Source organism: Bufo gargarizans, chromosome 5 (genome assembly GCF_014858855.1).
Source record: "Bufo gargarizans isolate SCDJY-AF-19 chromosome 5, ASM1485885v1, whole genome shotgun sequence".
Taxonomy (NCBI): Eukaryota; Metazoa; Chordata; class Amphibia; order Anura; family Bufonidae; genus Bufo; species Bufo gargarizans.
The window spans coordinates 144,540,158-144,564,208 of record NC_058084.1 but is presented as its reverse complement, the minus strand read 5'-3'; the positions used below and the strand labels follow the sequence as shown (position 1 = coordinate 144,564,208).

Here is a 24,051-nt window from a genome sequence, read left to right as displayed (position 1 = left end):
ATCTGGACAAGGGACGGACAGGTCCTGTGGGATCCATGCCTGGTTCATTTTTATGAACGTCAGCTTGTCCACATTGGCTGTAGACAGGCGGCTGCGTTTGTCTGTAATGACGCCCCCTGCCGTGCTGAATACACGTTCAGACAAAACGCTGGCCGCCGGGCAGGCCAGCACCTCCAAGGCATAAAAGGCTAGCTCTGGCCACGTGGACAATTTAGAGACCCAGAAGTTGAATGGGGCCGAACCATCAGTCAGTACGTGGAGGGGTGTGCACACGTACTGTTCCACCATGTTAGTGAAATGTTGCCTCCTGCTAACACGTTGCGTATCAGGTGGTGGTGCAGTTAGCTGTGGCGTGTTGACAAAAGTTTTCCACATCTCTGCCATGCTAACCCTGCCCTCAGAGGAGCTGGCCGTGACACAGCTGCCTTGGCGACCTCTTGCTCCTCCTCTGCCTTGGCCTTGGGCTTCCACTTGTTCCCCTGTGACATTTGGGAATGCTCTCAGTAGCGCGTCTACCAACGTGCGCTTGTACTCGCGCATCTTCCTATCACGCTCCAGTGCAGGAAGTAAGGTGGGCACATTGTCTTTGTAGCGTGGATCCAGCAGGGTGGCAACCCAGTAGTCCGCACAGGTTAAAATGTGGGCAACTCTGCTGTCGTTGTGCAGGCACTGCAGCATGTAGTCGCTCATGTGTGCCAGGCTGCCCAGGGGTAAGGACAAGCTGTCCTCTGTGGGAGGCGTATCGTCATTGTCCTGCCTTTCCCCCCAGCCATGCACCAGTGATGGACCCGAGCTGCGTTGGGTGCCACCCCGCTGTGACCATGCTTCATCCTCATCCTCCTCCACCTCCTCCTCATCCTCGTCCTCCTCGTCCTCCAGTAGTGCGCCCTGTCTGGCCACATTTGTACCTGGCCTCTGCTGTTGCCAAAAACCTCCCTCTGAGTCACTTCGAAGAGACTGGCCTGAAAGTGCTAAAAATGACCCCTCTTCCTCCTCCTCCTCCTCCTGGGCCACCTCCTCTTCCATCATCGCCCTAAGTGTTTTCTCAAGGAGACATAGAAGTGGTATTGTAATGCTGATAACGGCGTCATCGCCACTGGCCATGTTGGTGGAGTACTCGAAACAGCGCAACAGGGCACACAGGTCTCGCATGGAGGCCCAGTCATTGGTGGTGAAGTGGTGCTGTTCTGTAGTGCGACTGACCCGTGCGTGCTGCAGCTGAAACTCCACTATGGCCTGCTGCTGCTCGCACAGTCTGTCCAGCATGTGCAAGGTGGAGTTCCACCTGGTGGGCACGTCGCATATGAGGCGGTGAGCGGGAAGGCCGAAGTTACGCTGTAGTGCAGACAGGCGAGCAGCAGCAGGATGTGAACGCCGGAAGCGCGAACAGACGGCCCGCACTTTATGCAGCAGCTCTGACATGGGGTAGTTGTGAATGAACTTCTGCACCACCAAATTCAGCACATGCGCCAAGCAAGGGATGTGCGTCAAATTGGCTAGTCCCAGAGCTGCAACGAGATTTCGCCCATTATCACACACCACCAGGCCGGGCTTGAGGCTCACCGGCAGCAACCACTCGTCGGTCTGTTGTTCTATACCCCGCCACAACTCCTGTGCGGTGTGGGGCCTGTCCCCCAAACATATGAGTTTCAGAATGGCCTGCTGACGTTTACCCCGGGCTGTGCTGAAGTTGGTGGTGAAGGTGTGTGGCTGACTGGATGAGCAGGTGGAAGAAGAGGAGGAGGAAGCCGAGAAGGAGGAGGTGGCAACAGGAGGCAAAGAATGTTGCCCTGCGATCCTTGGCGGCGGAAGGACGTGCGCTAAACAGCTCTCCGCCTGGGGCCCAGCTGCCACTACATTTACCCAGTGTGCAGTTAGGGAGATATAGCGTCCCTGGCCGTGCTTACTGGTCCACGTATCTGTGGTTAGGTGGACCTTGCTACAGATGGCGTTGCGCAGTGCACACTTGATTTTATCGGATACTTGGTTGTGCAGGGAAGGCACGGCTCTCTTGGAGAAGTAGTGGTGGCTGGGAACAACATACTGTGGGACAGCAAGCGACATGAGCTGTTTGAAGCTGTCTGTGTCCACCAGCCTAAATGACAGCATTTCATAGGCCAGTAGTTTAGAAATGCTGGCATTCAGGGCTAGGTGGGAATTTACGCTTTTTCTCAAATGTTTGTGAGATGGAGAGCTGAACGCTGCCGTGTGACATGGTTGAGACGCTTGGTGACGGAGGTGGTGGTGGTGTTGGTGGTACATCCCCTGTTTGCTGGGCGGCAGGTGCCAACATTTCTCCAGAGGCAGAGGAAGAGGCCGAGGCGGCAGCAGCAGAAGAGGTAGCAGGGGGAGCCTGAGTGACTTCCTTGGTTTTAAGGTGTTTACTCCACTGCAGTTCATGCTTTGCATGCAGGTGCCTGGTCATGCAGGTTGTGCTCAGGTTCAGAACGTTAATGCCTCGCTTCAGGCTCTGATGGCACAGCGTGAAAACCACTCGGGTCTTGTCGTCAGCACATTGTTTGAAGAAGTGCCATGCCAGGGAACTCCTTGAAGCTGCCTTTGGGGTGCTCGGTCCCAGATGGCGGCGGTCAGTAGCAGGCGGAGTCTCTTGGCGGCGGGTGTTCTGCTTTTGCCCACTGCTCCCTCTTTTGCTACGCTGTTGGCTCGGTCTCACCACTGCCTCTTCCTCCGAACTGTGAAAGTCAGTGGCACGACCTTCATTCCATGTGGGGTCTAGGACCTCATCGTCCCCTGCATCGTCTTCCACCCAGTCTTGATCCCTGACCTCCTGTTCAGTCTGCACACTGCAGAAAGACGCAGCAGTTGGCACCTGTGTTTCGTCATCATCAGAGACATGCTGAGGTGGTATTCCCATGTCCTCATCATCAGGAAACATAAGTGGTTGTGCGTCAGTGCATTCTATGTCTTTCACCGCTGGGGAAGGACTAGGTGGATGCCCTTGGGAAACCCTGCCAGCGGAGTCTTCAAACAGCATAAGAGACTGCTGCATAACTTGAGGCTGAGACAGTTTCCCTGGTATGCATGGGGGTGATGTGACAGACTGATGGGGTTGGTTTTCAGGCGCCATCTGTGCGCTTTCTGCAGAAGACTGGGTGGGAGATAATGTGAACGTGCTGGATCCACTGTCGGCCACCCAATTGACTAATGCCTGTACCTGCTCAGGCCTTACCATCCTTAGAACGGCATTGGGCCCCACCATATATCGCTGTAAATTCTGGCGGCTACTGGGACCTGAGGTAGTTGGTACACTAGGACGTGTGGATGTGGCAGAACGGCCACGTCCTCTCCCAGCACCAGAGGGTCCACTAACACCACCACGACCATGTCCACGTCCGCGTCCCTTACTAGATGTTTTCCTCATTGTTATGGTTCACCACAACAACAAAAATATTATTTGGCCCAATGTATTGTATTCAAATTCAGCGGGATATAAATTTGAGGCCTAGTATTTAGGCGCTGGGTGACCGGTATGGATTTAGTTACAGAATTAGACTTGGAAATGCACAGTAGCGTGTGTGTGAAGTTATTCTGAATGACCCTATGTGCACCTTGAATATTATATACCCTTTTAGGGATAGATTTCAAATAGCTCTGATATAGCAGGAACCACAAAATTATGAAATTGCTAAATTGGGAATTGTATTTCAACCCAGAACAAAAAATGTGCTTTGACGGACACTAAATAACTTGCCCATCCACAACAGGACAGCGGTAACGACAGATTTGGCGGGATATAAATTTGAGGCCTAGTATTTAGGCGCTGGGTGACCGGTATGGATTTAGTGACAGAATTAGACTGGGATATGGCCAAAAAATAACCACACTATTGCTGGTTAAATGCACTTGGTGTGACAGCTTGACCAACCACACTACTGAGGGTTAAATGCACTTGGTGACGGGCGCAGCTTGCCCCTGATGTAGTATATGGCCAAAAAATGAACAGACTATTGCTGGTTAAATGCACTTGGTGTGACAGCTTCACCCTGATGTAGGCTTTAGCCAAAAAACAACCACACCATTGAGGGTTAAATGCACTTGGTGACAGGCGCAGCTTGCCCCTGATGTAGTATATGGCCAAAAAATGAACAGACTATTGCTGGTTAAATGCACTTGGTGTGACAGCTTGACCAACCACACTACTGAGGGTTAAATGCACTTGGTGACGGGCGCAGCTTGCCCCTGATGTAGTATATGGCCAAAAAATGAACAGACTATTGCTGGTTAAATGCACTTGGTGTGACAGCTTGACCAACCACACTACTGAGGGTTAAATGCACTTGGTGACGGGCGCAGCTTGCCCCTGATGTAGTATATGGCCAAAAAATTAACAGACTATTGCTGGTTAAATGCACTTGGTGTGACAGCTTCACCCTGATGTAGGTTTTAGCCAAAAAAACAACCACACCATTGAGGGTTAAATGCACTTGGTGACAGGCGCAGCTTGCCCCTGATGTAGTATATGGCCAAAAAATGAACAGACTATTGCTGGTTAAATGCACTTGGTGACGGGCGCAGCTTGCCCCTGATTTAGTATATGGCCAAAAAATTAACAGACTATTGCTGGTTAAATGCACTTGGTGTGACAGCTTCACCCTGATGTAGGCTTTAGCCAAAAAACAACCACACCATTGAGGGTTAAATGCACTTGGTGACAGGCGCAGCTTGCCCCTGATGTAGTATATGGCCAAAAAATAAACAGACTATTGCTGGTTAAATGCACTTGGTGTGACAGCTTCACCCTGATGTAGGCTTTAGCCAAAAAACAACCACACCATTGAGGGTTAAATGCACTTGGTGACGGGCGCAGCTTGCCCCTGATGTAGTATATGGCCAAAAAATAAACAGACTATTGCTGGTTAAATGCACTTGGTGTGACAGCTTCACCCTGATGTAGGCTTTAGCCAAAAAACAACCACACCATTGAGGGTTAAATGCACTTGGTCGCAGCTTGGATGCACTTGGTCGCAGCACCGCACAAGACACAAAATGGCCGCCGATCACCCCAGAAAAAAGTGACTGACAAACGGTCTGGGCAGCCTAAAAACAGTGAGCATTTGAATTTCAGCAGCTCAATGATGCACAGCTGCAGATCGATCGATTAATCAAGTCCTTTGGAGGAGTTAATCTGCCTAATCTCGCCCTACTGTCGCAGCCGCAACCTCTCCCTACGCTAATCAGAGCAGAGTGACGGGCGGCGCTATGTGACTCCAGCTTAAATAGAGGCTGGGTCACATGGTGCTCTGGCCAATCACAGCCATGCCAATAGTAGGCATGGCTGTGACGGCCTCTTGGGGCAAGTAGTATGACGCTTGTTGATTGGCTGCTTTGCAGCCTTTCAAAAAGCGCCAAGAAAGCGTCACAAAAGCGCCAAGAAAGCGACGAACACCGAACCCGAACCCGGACTTTTACGAAAATGTCCGGGTTCGGGTCCGTGTCACGGACACCCCAAAATTCGGTACGAACCCGAACTATACAGTTCGAGTTCGCTCATCCCTAAAGTATTGCACAAATGCAACCCTACCAAGACATGTTCATCCACCTAAACTGACAGCCCAGGCAAGGGAGGACTAATTAAAGAAGCAGCCAAAAGACCAAGAGGTCACTATGAAGGATCTGCAGAGATCCACAGCTCAGGTGGGGGAATCTATCCACAGGACAACTATTAGTCGTGTACTCCACATATCTGGCTTTTATGGAAGAGTGGCAAGAAGAAAGCCATTTTTTAAAGTAAGCTATAGGAAGGCCCACTTGTAGTTTGCCACAAACCTGAACACACCATCCCCACCGTGAAACATGGTGGTGGCAGCATCATGCTGTGGGGATGCTTTTCTTCAGCAGGGACAGGGAAGCTGAAGATAGATGGAGCTAAATACAGGGCAATCCTGGAGTAAAACCTCTGCTGCAAAAGACTTGAGACTGGGGCAGAGGTTCACCTTCCAGCAGGACAATCAACATAAATATACAGCCAGTGCTACAATTGAATGGTTTAGATCAAAGCATATTCATGTGTTAGAATGGCCAAGTCAAAGCCCAGACCTAAATCCCATTGAGAATCTGTGGCAAGACTTGAAAATTGCTGTTCACAGGCGCTCTCCATCAAATCTGACTGAGCTTGAGCTACTTTGAAAAGAAGAATGGGCAAACATTTCAACCTCTAGATGTGCAAAGCTGGTAGAAATATACCCCAAAAGACTTCCGACTGTAATTGCAGCAAAAGATGGCCCTACAATGTACTGATTCAGGGGAGCTAAATCCAAATGAAGGTCACACTTTCTTATTTACTAAAAATTGTGAAAACCATGTATGATTTTCTTTTCACTTTACACATACTTGCTACTTTGTGTTGTTTATTACATAAAATCCCAATAAAATACATTAAAAAATGTGCAAGATTTCAAGGAGAATAATGTTTCAAGGCACTGTATATTTCATTGTAATGATAACGAGATGACTGCTGAATAGGCTCAGGGAAAACGGCAGAAATATGATTTCAAAACTATTCTATATAGATAGGGACTTTAAAAATGAGAAAAAAACTTTGTTTAGCATAAATGGTATGGACATTATGCAAAAGTAGACCCTAACCAACAGTGCATATCATATAACCCAGGTTTCTGAGATCTAACCCCAGTCTTTGTATATCCTGTTCATGGATGTAGTGTTAATTAGTATACAAAGCCATTTTGTAAAGCTTTCAATGCAGAATTATGCATTTTACAGAGTTTTTCCGCCAATCTGGTTCATAAAAACTCCACATATTCATATACCTCACTTTCAGAAATAAGCTTTTCCTGTTTTTCCTTTTTTTACAGAAATACTTTCTATTCTTGAAACAGGAAAGTTTACTATTTGTTGATTCTCCTACCCATTTTTTGTACAACTAAAACAACTTGGGAGCCAACTGAACCTACTTAAAAAAGGATGGGGCAACCTTTCTTATAGGCCCCATGGCAGGCTTATTGGCTGCCTCTATGGCGTATTCCTGGCATTCATATCATGAAATGTTCATATCATGGACAATATCATTGGTAGCAGGCAAAGTTCGCCATCACTTTAGTCTACATTCAGCACAGGACAGCTCAGGATGACCTGTTTTAACGTTATTGTCTAACTCATTTTGTCATACTGTCATGTTGACAGGATAATGTAATATATAATTTATTTAATCATCACCTAAACTACTATTTCATAACAAATTAAAAATCATATATCGGCAACAGTTGTCTGGCATAGACATCATTTTGTCTCTACCTATTGCTACCCTCCGATATCACATCACTATTAATGACACTAATAACTGTTGGAAGGGTTCCTATTTCTCAGTGATTTTCTATGATAAGATGCCATTATGAGATCTACTTAGACTGTAGCTTGTACCAAGGATTTATTGGTATATGCTGCCAAGTGCAAAATCTGGATTTTCTTTCTGGAAAACAATGCACATATAATCAACATGTGAAATGATTGTAGGGAACTTACGTCTTACTCCTGGAAGGAAATGCATAGAAATATTTTGTGATACTGTTTCTAATTTAATTTACCTTGGCAGTATCTCGGTTGGCATCTGGCAGAAGCATGATTAATAGATGTAGAGCCTGCAGCTGCAATTTGATCTTGGAGATTTCTAAAGAAATGAAAATAATTGAAATAAGAAATCTTATATGAAAGTCTGAAATTTGATTAGTTACCCAGAAAAAGGCTTGCTGTGCGCTCCTGAGGATTTGTTTCATAAAATATCTCGGAGCTGAAAGATTACCCTGTTATAAGGCAGCCTTTTACATCATTTGATGACATATACTGTACCATGCTTTATCTACAGAAAAAGTTCGGCACAATGGACTTATTTATTACATGTTTGACCTACAATGGTATGTACAGTGACACGGTTGCAACAATATCTGCAAACAATGACTTACACGGAAAAGCACAGAGGTTCTCCTAATGGCATTCTTAAAAGTTAAATATTACCTAATGTCCAGACTCTGGTATATTATAAGAACATTCTCATTTCACTAGGATGTATTCATGTGGTGGACAAGCTAAAGACAAAAAACGTTGGCACCCAATTGTCCCAAATGGCTACAGTTTGGTATCTTTATGCTTACACAGTATATGTTTGCTCAGTTTTATAGCTCCAGAAAGCAACATTTAGTGACACCACTTTTTTTTATCAATGTCTTGTATAGTATGGGCCACAAAAAACAGAACCTTGTGTGGTTCGTACAGGAAAACAGATAATGGAGGAATTACACATTTACAGAAGATGCTAATGAATAACATCTCACCAAATCAGGTATTCCGGTACAACTCTGTTGCAGGTAAGTGGCGTCTCTAATGAAATAGGCTGCTCCCAACTGCTGGGCTACTCAAGGAGGGCTCGTGTGCAGTAGTCAAAATGTCGAGGGTAAAAACAGGTTACTGGGGTGCCGTCATGAGATGGTAAAAAGATTATTAAAAAAAAAGAAATAAAGTGCAATTTGTTTTGGAGAGTCAGTACAACTGGTGCCGGAGGAAGGGGATTGATCCTCCAAAACGTGTTGCACTTTATTATTATTTTTATAATTTTTTTCACCATCACATAAGAGCACACCTATTTTTACCCATTTTTAACCTTTTGACTCCATTTTCATCAAAGACTACTGCAACCAAAATCTGCATACCCATAGCTATGCACCAAATGCCAAGTTTAGATCAAGAAGAGGCTTTTGGTGCAGCATTGAGTGTCAATACCCATTCTGCCAATAGACACCACGCCTCATCAGACATGATGTATTACAACAGGTCCAAAAGCATCAATGATCATATTAGCAGTCAGTAACACTTCTGTTTATCCCCTTCCTTTAAAGGGGTAATCCGGTAAAGTAACCCAAGCTGTGACCCAACCAGAACCCATACCTACACATATAACCAGCTTCAATTTACTTTGCAATCCATTTGTCTAGCTCCTGTGTGAGCCTGCAACACATTGAGTATCATGGCGCCTGATCTTCCCTCACAAAACTACAATCCCCCCTAGCTTTCCTGCTGTGAGTTTGTGCTTGTTCATGAGTGTTGATGTTTATTGGTTGGCTGCCTGATATACAGCCCAGTCACGCCCCCTCTACTCAGTAACACTAACACTCCATTTGTTTCACAACACATTTAGCTAAAGGATTGATAGCAACACACTGAGCATGCTCGACCTAACAAAGGCTCAGAACTACAGGTCGCTGTCATGGTAAGTGGCAGAGGAAGAAAACTACTTTTATAACTACTGAACGGTAAATATGTGAAATTTACATTATATTAGGAAATTATTGATGATGAATTAGTTTAAAACATAAATTATATTTATAGTAACCGGAATACAGGGGTTGTCCCATTTCAGCAAATGGCATTTATCATGTAGAGGAAGTTAATTCAAGGCACTTTCTAATGTGCTGTGATTGTCCATATTGCCACCTTTACTGGGTTGATTCATTTTTCCATCACTTTATATACTGCTCTTATCCAAAGGTTAAGACTACCCTGCAATTCAGCAGTGGTGGTCGTGCTTGCACACTACAGGACAAAACACAGGCCTCTCTGGTGGCCAAGATCATGGGAGCACACATAGGCACGCATGCCCAGCAGCTCCCGTCCCAGCCACTGTGTTTCTTTGAATGAGCCTCCTCCAATCGCAATTCTTTGTTGAATCAATTATGACATGTTCATTCATTTCTTAAGGTGCTCTGGTGAAATGGAAGTTGAGCACCGATTCTTTGCTATGGGCAGTGGACAGTTTTATGGTAAGACCGCTATGATGGATGATGTCCATAATTCTGTACAAACCGCACAAAGAAAATAGGGTTCCGTTTTTTCCTGGTTCATCCCATTAAAATGTCTATATTAAAAAGAAAATGGGCTTTTTCTAAGAACATGGGTTTGTGTAGGAAAATACTTTTATTGAGTTAATTTTTTTAATGCGTAATCAACAGATAATGCATAATAGCTATTAAAATAACTTGTATGTGTTGCTTATAGCAACCAACAAAGGATCAGATCAAATTTTTGCAACACAGGTTGTGAATAGAAAGCAGCTCCAATTAAAATGTTTTGTTTTTTGGCAATACGGAACAAAGGTTTGTGATATTAATTAATTATTGTCTATGGTTGTAAGCTGGCTCCTTACATGATGACATAGTGGGTTCACATCAGCGTTATGAATTCCGATATTGCTTTCCGTTATAACAAGGTTATAACGGAAATAACGCAATTCGTAAGACGGAATTCAAAACGGAAGCCTTTAGAGACATTCTGTTTTGATCCTTCATAATAGAGGTCTATGGGCAAGCATAATGGATTTGCCTGGTTTCCATTATGCAGGACGGAAAAAAAAGTCTTGTTGACAGGACCTTCTTTTCCATCCTGCATAACGGAAACGAGACAGATCCGTTTATGCTTGCCCGTAGACCTCTATTATGATGGATCAAAACGAATGCCTCTAAAGGTTTCCGTTTTGAATTCCGCCTTATAAATTCTGTTATTTTCTGTTATAACCATGTTATATAGGAAAGTAATAACGGAAATCATAACGTTGATGTGAGCCCGCCCCTTATTCTGGTTTGGGGGGCGTTTTGAAGCTAACAGATTCTCTTTAAAAACTGTAAGGAATTGATACAGAAAGTATACTGGAAAATGATATAACATTTTATTATATATAGTATAGGATTTATTTGCAGAAAATGGAATACCCATTTAATCCTTACAACATCGCAGTTACTTACTTTCTACTAAAGCAATGAAGGCAGGGAGATACTCCATTGTAAACAGAGGTGCGGGCAATTCCCTTATAAACATTTTTAGAAGACAGGCAGCATCCGTGTTTCGAACTTTCTTCCAGTCAAAAGTGTTATTGTAAAATTTTAATTCCAATTCTTCACGAAGACTCTGTAAAAATGGAACAATCTATTAATTCAGCAACATATCCTGTTCTCTCTGGGGTTAAAAATTCAGGAATTTCTTAACAGGCCTTTACGGTAGTCAGAACTGCTGTTTTTAATAAAAAGCACAGAATGTATCTCATGTGTATAGCAGATATGAGTTTTTTTTTTTATATCATTAGTAACTCCTGACTATCCTCCATATAACTTTGCTCTCCTAATGGGCGAAGGAACAGCTGACTAACTATTGGTGAAATTCACAGATAAAAAAAGTTGAGTTTGCGTCACTAATTCTATAAGGCTTACAGGATAATTTGACACTAAAACCAAAATAAAAAACTTTATTAAGGTATATCAATTAAAATGGGAGGAAGAATTGTTTAACTCCATATCACAAGGCTATGTGCCATTCACCTGCCCAAAAATTTATCCCTCAATCATACAGACCCCCAAACTGCATGGGGTGAGTATGGCATACCCTAATATTAGAAAGAATATACTGGGTAGCCTGGATGCACAAGCTACCTACGTCAATTCTATCAGAATTTGTATTTGCCCCAGTCCTTGGTATCTACTAGTTTTAGTTGCAGAAACCATTCAGTAGAATCAGGCAAACTGCTCTATTCTTCAGTGTGCCTGGTCCCGCGCTCTCCACTCTTGCTGTATTAATAACTGCTTGAGCAGCGCTCCCTCTCACTGGTTCCTACAGATGATATAATGTAACAAGTGCCCTGTATTATATGTACATTCTACATCAAGCAATATCGCGGCTCAACGCATTTCTTAGATCATTAGATTAAAAGCACAGAATGTATCTCATGTGTATAGCAGATATGATTATTTTTTTTTTTTATATCATTAGTAACTCCTGACTATCCTCCATATAACTTTGCTCTCCTAATGGGCGAAGGAACAGCTGACTAACTACTGGTGAAATTCACAGATAAAAAAATTGAGTTTGCGTCACTAATTCTATAAGGCTTACAGGATAATTTGACACTAAAACCAAAATAAAAAACTTTATTAAGGTATATCAATTAAAATGGGAGGAGGAATTGTTTAACTCCATATCACAAGGCTATGTGCCATTCACCTGCCCAAACATTTATCCCTCAATCATACAGACCCCCAAACTGCATGGGGTGAGTATGGCATACCCTAATATTATAAGGAATATACTGGGTAGCCTGGATGCACAAGCTACCTACATCAATTCTATCAGAATTTGTATTTGCCCCAGTCCTTGGTATCTACTAGTTTTAGTTGCAGAAACCATTCAGTAGAAACAGGCAAACTGCTCTATTCTTCAGTGTGCCTGGTCCCGCGCGCTCCACTCTTGCTGTATTAATAACTGCTTGAGCAGCGCTCCCTCTCTCTGGTTCCTACAGATGATATAATGTAACAAGTGCCCTGTATTAAATGTACATTCTACATCAAGCAATATCGCGGCTCAACGCATTTCTGGATCATTAGATTCTTCATCAATATTCTAACCATATACAAACATAAACACAGAGTGTGAGCCTCTGGCACTAGTGCGGCCATAAAGCGGCTGCCGAACCTACCCTGGGATGCGTATATATATATATATATATATATATATAAGAGAAGGAAGATAAAAAAAGGGGGTATACATACTCCATCCGCATAAGGTACTAGGAACCAATCTCTGTGACCCAGGGTTATAACAGTATGAGTCATACTGGTACAGGCCAGTATGGGTGGCATCGGCACAAGCAGGATTGGGATGTAAACAGTTAATCCCTTGTCTTACCTGCAGTGCGGTGTCAAAGTGATATAGTCAAAGTTAAGGGGGACATAGTCATTGTATCCATTATATGATGTGACCGAGGGTGGCAGATTCATTTTCCAATAAGACATTTGATCTGATTTGTCCTCCACTCTCCCACTACCTGTATCTTTGGATTCGCCAAAAGGTCCATTATTACTTTTGGAGATTATTATCTCCTATTCAGCCGAGCAATAGAGATGTCAGCTATCGCTCCACCAGGGGAACGGCTACCGAAGCAGCACTCCTCTTTTTTCGGGGTAGTTGTGGCTGCATGTTTGTGGGCCATTTCGGGGGCGGGGTTACCTGTTTAAATGATCGTAGGTTTGTATGTGGTCGCTTCTCAGCCTTTTGGCTAAGATCAAGTGTAGCATCTGTTCTTAGATTCCTGGTGGCCAGAGCCCTGCCGGGATGTAGAACAAAGAACCACACAGCAAGCCTAGGGTGTATGGCTTGGGTTTAAAGGTACCCTTGCCAGGTGACCAAGGCCTCTGCTGGATCCATCCCAGGGGCTGAGATGTTCGAAAGCCCGAGGTGCAGAAGTGCCCCCTGGGGTGCCTGAACTCACTGGGGGTGGGAGCCCACTGAGTGACGACACATTTGCACGCACTTCACTTTTACACATTTTGAGCACACTTAGCCTGGACAAGATGAGCGGCACACATTCACTTTATTTATTTTTTATGTTCACTGTGTGTTCACTTTCCACGTTTTGTTTGTCCACTAGCATTTCTTGGGTACGGCACCCTTACAGGTACCCCCCTCTAGGTCTAGGGGGGGTGGCCATCCCGGTTCCGCACCCCCCTGCCCCGGGGGAGAGACCAGCCTTTGTTGTTGAGGCTCTGTGCTACACCTGGGGTGGCATCCAGGTTGAAGCCGGAGCCACAGGCGCGGCGTACCCTTGGCTTCAGCTGAGGCTTGCCTGGGTGTACCCCCGGCTTCGACTGAAAGTTACCTGTTTTGTCTTGGTCCCTTGCAGGAACATTATGGCCTGGAGGGACTGGGAAAGGTTTATGGGGGGTCCCTTCTTCTTTGGAAGAGGACTAGTGAACGTATTTTGTGTGGCATGCTGCACGGTTTTGTTGCATGGATGTAGAAAGCACGCTCCTCGGGCTTAAAAAAAAATATTTTTGTATGTGGTTAGAATCTTGCATCAGCTAGAAGAGAGGGTATATAAAGGCTCCTGAAGAAGAATGTAATGATCCAGAAACGCATTGAGCCGTAATATAGCTTGATGTAGAATGTACATATAATACAGGGCACTTGTTACATTATATCGTCTGTAATAACTAGTGAGAGGGAGTGCTGCTCCAGCAGTTATTAATACAGCAAGAATGGAGAGCACGGGACCAGGCACACTGCAGAATAGAGCAGTTTGCCTGATTCTACTGAATGGTTTCTGCAACTAAAACTAGTAGAGATCAAGGACTGGGGCAAATACAAATTATGATTGATAGAGTTGGCGCCAAACCTTGTGTAGGTAGCTTGTGCATCCGGACAGCCCAGTATAGTCTTTACTTTATAAAATTATTCCATACTCACTCCATGCAGTTTGGATGTCTGTATGATTGAGGGATAAATGTTTGGGCAGGTGAATGACACATAGCCTTTTGATATGGGGTTAAACAATTCCTCCTCCCATTTTAATTGATATACCTTAATAAAGTTTTTTTTAATTTTGGTTTGAGTGTCCAATTATCCTGTAAGCCTTATAGAATTAGTGATGCAAACACTACTTTTTCAGCTATGAATTTCACCAGTAGTTAGATGATTTATCAAGATGGGCATCTGCTACGTCGGATGGACCCTGCGCTGCCGGAGCAGTCATTTACTTCATCATTAATTAAATGACTCCTCTGCACCAGACTAAAACCTACTTCAACCTACTTAGTTCACTCATCATTTATAAATGTGCTATAGCTGATTGCCCTGTCCGCACCCTGCCCCTTTTTTAGAAACTGGCAAGGGTGGCTTAAAAATGCTAGTTATAACTATATCTAGTCATACTGATATTTAAAAAGTTGCAAACTCATGTTTATTAATATTATAGAATTTAATAATTACCTTAACCCGAGAGGCAGAGCCTGGAACTCGCAGTATTCCTTCAGTCTCTAGACCTGTTTCCTCAAGTCGCTGCAATAACTAATGAATAATGTATTTATCAGACACATCAATAATTAGGATTAAGAGGGTTTCCCAAGATTTTAATATTGATAGCCATGATAGGCCATCAAGATCTGGGAAGGGGTCCTGAAACCTTGCACCCCACTAATCAGCTGTTTCAGAGTAGCTCCGGAAGTTAGTGGCAGAACTGCACAACACCTTCTGTTGTGTACTGGATGGACCTGGTTACTGCAGTGCTACTCCCAATGAAGTGAAAAAATGGGTACACTAGGGGAAAAATGGCCTTTCAGGAGTTAAAAAATAAAATACCTCAACCACTTGCACATGTGGGGACACTCGCTTCTCACTAGATGCAGCAAGACCTGACACTCCCAGTGTGATGACGTCACATGGTCACTCTGGGAGCGCCAGTATTTATTTTTTTGTCAGCAATAACAAAATTTTAAAAAACGGCGGGTCACTATGGGGGACATTATACATGCTGATGAAAACTATGGGGGGCATTATTTAGACCGCAGGAGTTGGGATTAATTTGAAAAAGCCAATGAAAATCATTTATTTTTTATACCCTTTAAAAAAATTATGCAAAATGGATGCAAATCTGTCATTAAAAATGTACAGACAGAAAATGGATGCACAAATGGTTGAAAAATGGCCATAAATAATTGACAGTGTTTCTGCTTTTAACAGCTGTCATGTGCATGTAGTCTAGGAAACTCCCCTTGTACTGCAGTGTTTAGAGGGTTAAAATGGGTAAATTGATCCAATGCTGGAATATGGAGTCTGCAAGAGGTAGGGTCCAGGGACTGTTTGTTTACATTTACTTCCTGCAGATTGATCTGTCTGCCCCTGTAGCTCTGGTTCTGGATGTCATGATATCTGGACTCTGTGACTCTGGTTCTGGAGGTGGTGTCTGGCCCCTCTGCCTTAGCTCCGGAGGTCATGTCTGGCCCCTGTGGCCTTAAAGGTCATGTCTGGCCCCTGTGGCCCTGGTTATGGAGGTCATGCCTGGCCCTAGTTTCTAGAGTTCATGGTTCTGAAGGAGTGTGGCAGCAGTGGGCAAGTTCACACTTGGCGGTTTTCCAGTTAACATGAACGTTGTATGGATTAAGAAGATGTATGGAGCAAGCTCACCTGCTGAGCTCACTCCATATATAGCGTGTGCTGGCTGAGTAAAAAAAAACCCACAAGAACCTGATGATAGCGACCTGATGATGCTAATCCCGGTCATTAAACCCCTTAGATTCAGCTGTCAATACTGACCGCAGCATCTGTAGGGTTAAGCACAGGGTTTTGAACTCACTTTTACTGTAAGTCATGGAGCTTAGCAGGAGGGTCTATGGCCATGCGCAGCAAATTGTACAGATATCAAGGGGAGCACCCTACAATGCTTAGGACAGCATGAACTCTAAATACAACCCTGGAGAAGATTCTTCAACAAACTATTTCAGTTTGTAACATCAAATAAATTGTTCAGTTTGTGTGTAAAAACCATACTCATGAGAGAAAAATACATTAACTGTAGTTATGTTGGCACAGAGCAATTGAAAGCACAGAGAATAAAAATGTTGGTTTCTATTGATGGTAAAATATAATCCCGCACCACTGTATTTACTGTATGCTGTATACTTACTTTTTGAAAGATCAAGGGGACCTTTGTACCAGGCACTTTCTTTTGATCATTTTCTAATAATGTTGTCAAAGGCACTCCGAAAAGGCCATTTTCTAAGCAAAGGCATAAAGAAAAATCATTACCAACTTGAAACCAAAGTTTTATTACAAGACACTGATGAGACGATATTTTACCTCTTCCTTTAACACGTAGAACTCTATTTCTCTTTAATTCAATCCCTAAAGCATCATAAAAGGCTGTTAATTCGATTAGGGAGAGATAACGTATTTTCTTCATGTCTTCAAGAGATAAATCTTCAACTTCAGTGAGCCCAAATCTGCTTTTCCAAACAATGAATTTCTGAAAGATAATGACAGGAATTTTCTGAATGGTTGACTTCCAAAGTAAAATTATACCCAGTGTATGAAAGCGATTATTTTAAGATTTCATGCATGGATACATACGATATGTATAAATTGGTATAGCTGAACCTTCAACCTCAACTGAATGTGGTCTGAAATAATAATAATGTCTCTTACAAAGGTATTCTACATACACATGTCAGAAAAGAAAGCACAACTCAGAGCTGAAATATCCCAGCATTCTTTGCTTTCTCAATTTGGAGATATAAATTCTGGGCATGTACTGTAATGTAATGTAAGAAAGTAAATTGTCCCACTATATTATAGAAGCTCAGTTGAAGTGGTAATCTCATCAAAAACATTTATGCCATATCCAAAATAAAGTTTGAGAACATTATTAGAAAATTACCAAAAGAAAGTGCCTGGTACAAAGGTGCCCTTGATCTCTCAAAAAGTAAGTATACAGTAAATATCCACAGGATATGCCATAAATGACTGAAAGATGTGGTTCTCATTTCTGCAACCCACATCTATCTCCAGAATGAGATCCCTAATCCCCTCACCATTCTGACTGCTGCTAGAGCCACCTAAAATGGCCATGCATGTGCAGATCTCTCCGTTCACTTTTCTAGGATATACGATAAATGCATGTGATGAGGATAACACTTTAGACTGTGAGGGATATGTTTCTTAAAAAGCTATTTGACTTTTTTTTTTATAAAAAAAAACTCTATGGAATTTGGTTGGTTGAAAACCCCCAAAAAATGCAAATTATGGCACATTTACCAGTTCAGAAAAGTGCCAAGAAAGGGAGAATTAGTAGGATTAATCTCCATCTTTGCAACAAATTTATAAAAGTTTAAAGTCATAAAATGGTTTAAACCAATTGTTTTTATTTAGGACAGACAAATTGTCCTAAAATATAATAGGGATGTGCTTGAAATAAATTCAGAGGAAGTAATTCAATAACACTTCAACTTTAGGGGCTGTTCATATCCAGTTTTTAAAGTATGTTTAACGTATACCTTAGATGTACAAGAAAAAAGAGTATACAATCATATACAATCTTTCTGTATTTTTTTAATGTACAGTATACATTTAACAGATGTGCATACTGTATGTTTTAATATGTCTGTGCAATTTTTGTTAGAAAAAAAGTGAAACTTTTCTTGTTTTAAATAAAGACTTGAAGATCTGAAGTAAGGACAAGTGAATCAATTCATTGGAATTGAAATTTGACCCAAATTTTCTTTAAAAATACAGAATTGGTAGAATCAGAATTTCTTTATACCTGTTTGATTAGAATTTTTCCATAAAGAGAGAGAAGAGAGATTTCTCAGGCATTTAAAGCACTCTTGATTTAGATAGAATTGATTCATACCTGAATCAAATTTCTTGGCTAATTCAGGTGAATCGAACTGAAACAAATCTTAGAAATTTGCTCATCTTTAATCTGAAGGCATCATCAATACAGATATGTTAAAAGGATGGAAAGGTAATCTCTTACTTTTCCATCTGTCTCTCATTGATTACAAATCAAAAAGAAGTTTAGGTTTCTAATCTTTTTTTTTTTGGATGACAGAACCAGTGATATACTTTGCTATTTTGCCCTTTAAAAAATATATATAAAAACATTAAAAGGACACTTCTGAATTATGTTTGCCTAATTATTGGAGGGTCAAGAGATACGCTTCAACATGTTATTACTGTATTCCAATGTATACGTTCAACGTAAAGCAAAAACAAGAACAGCCCCTCAGACTGGTGTATGAAACATCATTCTTAAAAAAAAATCCCTTATAAAAATTGTAGTTCTAATCGCATAATGTTGTCAAGAGATTAAAAAAAAATGCTATAAAAGAGTTAATACAAATATGTCAGTTAATGAATAGCTCATACAAATAATACAACATTTATCTCATACGTGGTCCTACACTTCTAGTAGAAGATGTTGTAAGCTGCCATTTAAATGTAATTTTATCTTTCTCTACCAATGTATACGGTCACTGAAAACAAATTGGACAGGAAGACACAAGAATGTTACAGTTGACTGCATTCTGAAGCACAATCATACATATAAACAGAGGAGTCACATTATTATGACCACTTCCTACTCTTGACATCGGTAGTGTGTAGCTCATGAAGAAAGTCACGTGACGTCAGCTGGCTTGATAGGTACATAAGGTATGTGATAGGCTGTCTGCACACATATACCTTTTTGTTGTCATGGGTAAAAGGGTCGATTTATCAGACTTGCAAAAAAGGATTATTGGCTTTCGGGCAAAAGGTAGCAGTATTTCTGAAACTGTAAACACCAATATTTTTGGGGAGAAACCAATATCATCCGGATTTTCCCCTAATGTATAACACAAACAACGGCCGATCCGGATAGAAAACAATACATATCTTTATTCGTACATAATACATAAAATATAGTTAAAATCAGTTGGAGGTGCAAATACACATGAGGCTGAAATTGCCACACAGGAGATAACAAACAGTATAAGCGCCAGAGTGTAACTCAGTCATACACAGATAGGAATATGAGGTCACCGCATTGAATGCATAAGATTATTGCATAGAGTATCAAACTCCAAACTGCAGATGGATAATCCCAACCTCAAAGATCCTCTGTATCTCCCACGTCCCGACGCACGTTTCACTTAATGCTTCATCAGGGGGTAGTGCTCTAGTGCACTACCCCCTGATGAAGCATTAAGCGAATCGCGCTCTTGTGAATAAGCGACATGGAAACTGTAGAGCGCCACATGCCACTGATGTGAGAATTGAACATTGGCTAACAAACTGCCTGAGGACGGACCAACAAGCTACATTGGAGCAGCTCACCGCCACAATGAATCAGGGGGGTTCCAGACGTGTTTCTTAAAAACCAGTTCAGCAAAACTTACTGCATATGGGGCTCTGAAACAGACTGATGTTTCCTGCACTTTTACTAACAAAGTTGCATCGGCAGAAAAGGCCTCAATTTTCGTGACAGTATGAGAATTGAACCTCTGCTGATGGGCAAAGGATTGCCTTCTCCCATGAGTCACATTTTCTGCTTTATTGAATGGATGGACGCTGCCATGTCAGGCCAGAAACATCAGAGAACAAACACCCTGCAACCATTACTGGAACCACACAAGCTGGTGTGGCAGTGTTATGGTCTGGGGAATGTTTTCTTGACATTCTTTGGGCCCACTCTCCCAAATCACCACACATGCAATATAACAAAACATCACTTTATTGAAACACAATGTAACAATGACAATAAACACATATATAAAATCATGCAGATGAGTACTGTGATAGAGAACCCACTTGGCCAGTAAAGTGCATCCAATATTAGATAAAGTGAACAGTGCAAAATGGCAAGAACCAAGAATTAATGTAGGGAAAACAACTCAGACTACCAACTAAGTAAAAGGTTGAACCAACATTAGCCGATAGGGGTATCAACATTCAAATAGTGATCAATACAGTCTACTGGTGCAGCCATAATAAATGCATAAATACAAAAATAGACATAAATTGATGCATCATACCAACCCGGGGGGGGAAGAAGCAGTTTCCCTGGTGTGCGTTTCGCCTCGCCAAGCTTTTTCAAAGGAAACTATCTGTAGCGCTCAAAGACAGGATTGTGTGGAGACACAGAAATAGAGAAGGGTACAAAAAACTTCTGTTGCACTGAAAGTTCCCATGAGTACGGTGACCTAAAAAAATCTTAAATGGAAGAAGCTTGCAACAACATGAACTCTTCCAAGAGCTAGCCGCCCCACCAGAATACATAATTGGCAGAGAAGGGCCATGGTAAGAGAGGTGACCAATAATCCAATGGGTCACTCTGTTGGAGCTCCAAACATCCTGTGTGCAGATGGGAGAAACTTCCAGAAGGTCAACTATTACTGCAACACTTCAACAAATCTGAACTTTATAGCAGAATGGCCAGTAAGAAGCCTCTCCTCAGCAAAAGACACATGAAAGCCTGTCTGGAGTTTGCAAAAAAGCACCCAAAGGACTCTCAGACTGTGAGAAACAAGATTTTCTGGTCTAATGAAAGGAAGATTGAACTTTTGGCACTGCTTATCACCTGCTCACTAATAAATTCTTTACAGTGAAGTATGATTATGGCAGCATCATGCTGTAAGAGTGTTCTTCAGCGACTGTGACATGAAAACGCAATCAAGAATGCAATGGACCTCAGCAGGGGCAGGATGGGAACATAAAGTGGCCCTGGAAAAAAAAAACTAAAAGTGGTCCTATGTTGTAGTCAGGTCATAAATTCACAGAACACATTTATTCACACCGTGGTTTCATGATCCAGTTGCCCAATATTTTACATCGAAAAGAAATAACATAAATCCTTGACCGTATGTTTCGGTCTGGATAGACCTTCTTCAGCGGTCACATATTATCTGTAGCACATGTGCAGCGGCTGACTGGGCGATACACCCGCCGCACATGTGCTACAGATAATATGTGACAGATGAAGGTCTATTAAGACCGAAACGTACGGTCAAGGATTTATGTTATTTCTTTACGATGTAAAATATTGGGCAACTGGATCATGAAACCACTGTGTGAATAAATATGTTCTTTTGAAACGCAAAACCTAGCAATCTGTGTGCCTCAAGTTCCTTTACATAGATTGTGGCTAAATCTAGCCCTTGACTGGCACCAGAAGAAGAAATTGAGTGCGGTTCTCCATTTCTCCACAACAAATTCACAGAAGGTGGGGCAATACAGAAGGCGGGGCAATACAGGCAGGCGGCATCAGCAATATCATAGCACAAAATACTGTCCCATCAGAACCATATACCACAGTGCAGAACAATATATTGCCCCAAAATCCTAACCCTAATCACACAGCCAAGACAACACAGGCTTAGGGACAACTCTGGAAATGTACTTGAGTGGCCAGGCCAGAGCTCTGATTTCCAGCCAATTGAATATGTCTGGAGAGGCATGAAAATAGCTGTCCGCCAATGGTCCCTATTCAACCTCACAGAGCTTGTTAGAATCTGCAGAGAAGAATGGCACAAAGTCCTCAAATCCAGGAGTGCATAACCAAGAAGATTGGAGGCTGTAATCACTGCCAAAGGTGCTTCAACTAAGTACTGATGGTGTGAATACTTCTGCAAGATTTTAGTTTTTTCTTTTCTATAAATTAATAAATATTTTGAACATTCTGTTTTCAGTTTCTCATTATGGGGTATTGAGTGCAGAATGATCTGGAAAAACTTACATTTTTTTTATTTTAGCACAAGGCTGCAACATGACAAAAGGGTCATAAGACTTTCTGAATGCATTATGTATACCCATAAATGAATGCATCACATGTGCCCATAAATGAAATTGCACTTACAGGTAAAATACAGTCATCCTTTTTAATTTTTTGGTTCGTCTGTTTCTCTTTATCATTTATAACGATGGACTCTGAGAATGACACCTCAAAAGACAGTTCTTCTGCTACCGCAGGGTTAATTTTTTCTAAAGTGCAGCTGTTAGCTAAAACACAAAGAGAGAGTTTGGAAATTATACTGAATTATCATTCAATCATATATCCCTTCTTTGATGATAAGACTGATGGACACAAGTAACTATACACCAAACTCCTACCATGTACTAAGAAGATTTAAAGGGAACCTGTCACCACGAAATGCAGTGCAATCTGCAGGCACCATGTTACAGAGCAGGAGGAGCTGAGCAGATTGATAGTAAGGGCCCCATAGCAAGGATCAAACCAGGCTCCCCAACACAGGACAGAAGGGTTTCTGCCTAAACTCTTTTCAATGACCCTTAGGCCATTTTTCCCCTCCCTCATTGGCTAAAAGTTGTTCCTTTAGAGCAGGCATGCTCAACCTGTGGCCCTCCAGCTGTTGCAAAACTACAACTCCCATCATTCCCTGACAGCCTACAGCTATCATCCTACAGATGTGCATCGTGGGAGTTGTAGTTTTATAACAGCTGGAGGGCCGCAGGTTGAGCATCCCTGCTTTAGAGGGTAGAGTCCTGACCAAGTTTTCACCCCCAGTAGAAGAGGAGATGATCTAAACTGGGCCCCCTCTTGCCCTGAGCCCCATAGCAGTCGCATAGTCTGCTGATATGGTAGTTACGCCCCTGTTCATAGGGGAGTTATCAGTGACTGACAACTGATCTGTGTATACACACTTACACAGAGAATGCTATCAATAACTAATAACACCTCCCCTGTGTACAACTATCAGTGACTGACAGCTATCTCTGTATACACACTTACACAGAGAATGCTATCAATCACTGATAACACCTACCCTGTGTACAACTCTCAGTGACTGACAGCTATCTCCTATCTCTGTATAGAATACTATCAATCACTGTAGAGGGAAGTGCATATATTGTGTATATATGTATATATCAGCCTAGCTATTATGCTCTCCCCCACCTTACATGGGCATGTGTGGTGCCATGGTGTATCTGGGGGGATGCTCTCATTTACTCCTTGAGCAGGAATTCCTTTGATTTCTTTGTCTGTACAGGGGGGGCAACTAGCAGTCATCTGTTACAGTCTGAGTGCATGCATTCCGTCACACACACAACATGATGTCATATCCCTGAGCCTTAGGTTGAGGAGGGGGAGGTGGGCTGCTATGGGCTTATATTAGCCCAAGCCAGAACAAAGGCTCTCTCTCTCTTGGGCTCATCATCACAAACAGAGGAAGGACACACATGGAAGAGTGGACCTGAGTTGAGCCAAGCAGCCCCAAGAGAGAATCAACCCCTGCAAGATGAGCATCAGCGAAAATCTTTCCTTGGGAATGAGCAATTAACCCCTGGATGGCTGAGTAACCCTACCCTATATCACCAACGTATTAATCCCTGCATTACCTTCCCTACACAATACCAACAACGAACCCTTTCCCTATTAACCCCTGAATATTCCATTGCCACCAAAAACAGCTTCATTAACCATTTCACCCCTGCCATAGCCCACAGCTACCCCAGCATTAACCCCTGCATTACCCTATACCACCAACCATATACATTATGCCCTGCAATATTCCCATATCCCTTCATTCTGCCCAAATAGTCATACCCCTGCATTACCCTATACCACCAAAGCATTGCCACCAATCCCTGCAATATTACCTTGTGTTAACCCTTTCACCAACCCTGAGTTAACCCTTTTCCATACCTAGCCACCAACCCTGCATTAACCCTTGCAGGACAACTCTAACTGCTGATTGTGTTTAACCTCTTGCT

General features: G+C 42.6%; 1 protein-coding gene and 1 pseudogene across 6 annotated transcripts in view; one reads left to right on the top strand and one right to left on the bottom strand.

The window, feature by feature from the left end:
* ARHGAP28 (Rho GTPase activating protein 28) overlaps nt 1-24,051 on the bottom strand; it is a 215,134-nt gene that overhangs the window by 44,126 nt on the left and 146,957 nt on the right. For all 6 annotated transcript variants that reach the window (XM_044293644.1, XM_044293641.1, XM_044293643.1 and 3 more), the window contains 6 exons: nt 22,175-22,317; nt 16,642-16,807; nt 16,469-16,560; nt 14,776-14,853; nt 10,767-10,929; nt 7,563-7,645 (listed from right to left, as the gene is read on the bottom strand). In XM_044293644.1, the coding sequence (XP_044149579.1) occupies nt 7,563-7,645; nt 10,767-10,929; nt 14,776-14,853; nt 16,469-16,560; nt 16,642-16,807; nt 22,175-22,317 (725 nt within the window). The remainder of the gene's footprint in view (nt 1-7,562; nt 7,646-10,766; nt 10,930-14,775; nt 14,854-16,468; nt 16,561-16,641; nt 16,808-22,174; nt 22,318-24,051) is intronic.
* Nucleotides 13,047-13,143, top strand: LOC122939732 (annotated as a pseudogene).